Below are 1,788 nucleotides of genomic sequence, written 5' to 3'. Positions count from 1 at the left end.
GACGTCACGTGCACCAAGATCGTGCGTATTTGTAAGCTTAGCGTGTCCCCACAGACGGTAAGGCGTTTTCTGAGGTCGAGCGGGGCTGCTTATGCTAAGATTCCAACAGCTCCAAGGTTAACTCCGGCCCATAAAACAGCCCGAGTGAGTTTTGCCTCCGAGCACTTGCTTGCGGAGACTGATTTCTCGACGTGGATTTTCTCTGACGAAAAGCGATTCAACTTGGATGGCCCAGACGGCCTGCGCTACCGATGGATGTTTCCCGGACAAGAGGAAGCGGTTCTGTCGAAAAGAGCGTTTGGTGGTGGGTCTATCATGGTCTGGGGTGGGATAGCTGGATCTCATAAAGTAGCCCTGGTGGAAATACAGAGCAACATGAACAGCGAGGTCTACCAATCCATGCTGGAGATGAACTTGCTACCATTACTGGAAGCGGGGGAGGAGGAAGGAATCGAGTACACCTTCCAACAAGACAATGCGAGGCCTCACGTATCTCCTTCAACTAAAGAATGGCTGGCACGCAATGGCGTGGCAACCGTCCAGTGGCCAGCAGTGAGTCCAGATCTGAACTGCATCGAGCACTGCTGGGGCAGGATGGCTCTAGCCGTCTATGGAGGGGGTAGAGGCCCCTACAGTACCAAGGATGAACTCCGACAGGCAATTTTTAAGGCCTGGGATGACCTGACACCCGAAGATATCAGCACTCTCACTAAGTCGACTCGCAGTCGCTGTGTAGAGGCGATTAAGTGTCAAGGTGGCCCTACGAGGTATTGTTAGTTTCTTTTTGTGTGAATCGTGTCTCCTCAGTGACAGGAATGTTGAATTACAGTGCCAATTTAAGATGACCTTGGTGGCTTCTATTTTTTTAAAGCGCGGAAAAATTGACCGTTTCAGAAATTTTACTAAAGCGAGCGAATAATGATACGACTCTGATATATTTTTATTCCTACATAAGTGATACCCTCACACACGAAATCTCACAGCCTGAGTCGCAGTAATAACAGAGAAATCGAGAAAATACTGTATGTTCTATTATTTTGTGAGGGGGTTTATCAACACAATACAAGCATATTCAGAAACGTCGTAACGCCGCTTTAGCGTTCTCCCTAGCTTCCAACTGCTCCACAGTGAGCTCAGTTACACGCGTGTGACGAGGGTCCATGCCCAGACTTGCAGAGGTCGACTGGGCCCAGTCAGGAAGGGCTCGGGAATACTCGCTGAACGGCACTCGCATCAACAACGACGACTCCTCCTTATCGTAATGATCAACAACAAACTCATTGAATTTATCAAAGTCGATCCATACCGCTTCCTGCAGCCCTCGTCGGACCAACAGTGCACTACAGCTGTGCTCATGCACGGCCGACAGGGCATACTGCCCACCGAACCTGACCCCATAAGCTATACACACAAAGTCGAAGAGGGCTGGAAGGACTCAACTCGCATTCTATTTTCTGTGCGAAATTGATGATATCATCGAAATACGGACAGTTGGCCATCGTCAGTCCCGTAGCATCCCGATCCCATCCAGCGTAGGTGGCGCCTTTCACCTGATAAGAAGGATAGCCCATCACACTCCCCAAGAAGAGAGCAAGCATCCACCTCTATGAAATCAGCCTTCATCAAATCGATCAACTTGGCGTAGCCAAATATGTCCTCATCATTAACATCCTTCAGTAACGTCAATCTCGCCACCTTCCTTTGACTATCCCCCTTCTCAGCCGCCGCCTCCAATGATGCCAACAGCCTCTCCCAATAGTCTTTGAAAAGAGGCCGGTCCACCTGACG

The 1,788-nt window shown here is 49.8% G+C and overlaps 1 protein-coding gene across 1 annotated transcript; it reads right to left on the bottom strand.

The window, feature by feature from the left end:
* Positions 1–1,072: 1,072 nt before the first annotated feature.
* Pmar_PMAR012152 (conserved hypothetical protein) lies at positions 1,073–1,623 on the bottom strand (the record flags this gene model as incomplete). The annotated part of the gene is made up of 3 exons (XM_002785609.1): positions 1,073–1,388; positions 1,441–1,550; positions 1,603–1,623. 3 exons carry the CDS (start codon positions 1,621–1,623, stop codon positions 1,073–1,075), a joined length of 447 nt encoding a protein of 148 aa, XP_002785655.1.
* Between the last annotated feature and the right edge of the window lie 165 nt (positions 1,624–1,788).

Source organism: Perkinsus marinus (genome assembly GCF_000006405.1).
Source record: "Perkinsus marinus ATCC 50983 genomic scaffold scf_1104296932290, whole genome shotgun sequence".
NCBI lineage: Eukaryota > Perkinsozoa > Perkinsida > Perkinsidae > Perkinsus > Perkinsus marinus.
Note: the sequence above shows the minus strand (reverse complement) of the source record. Positions and strands in the feature narration are given on the sequence as shown.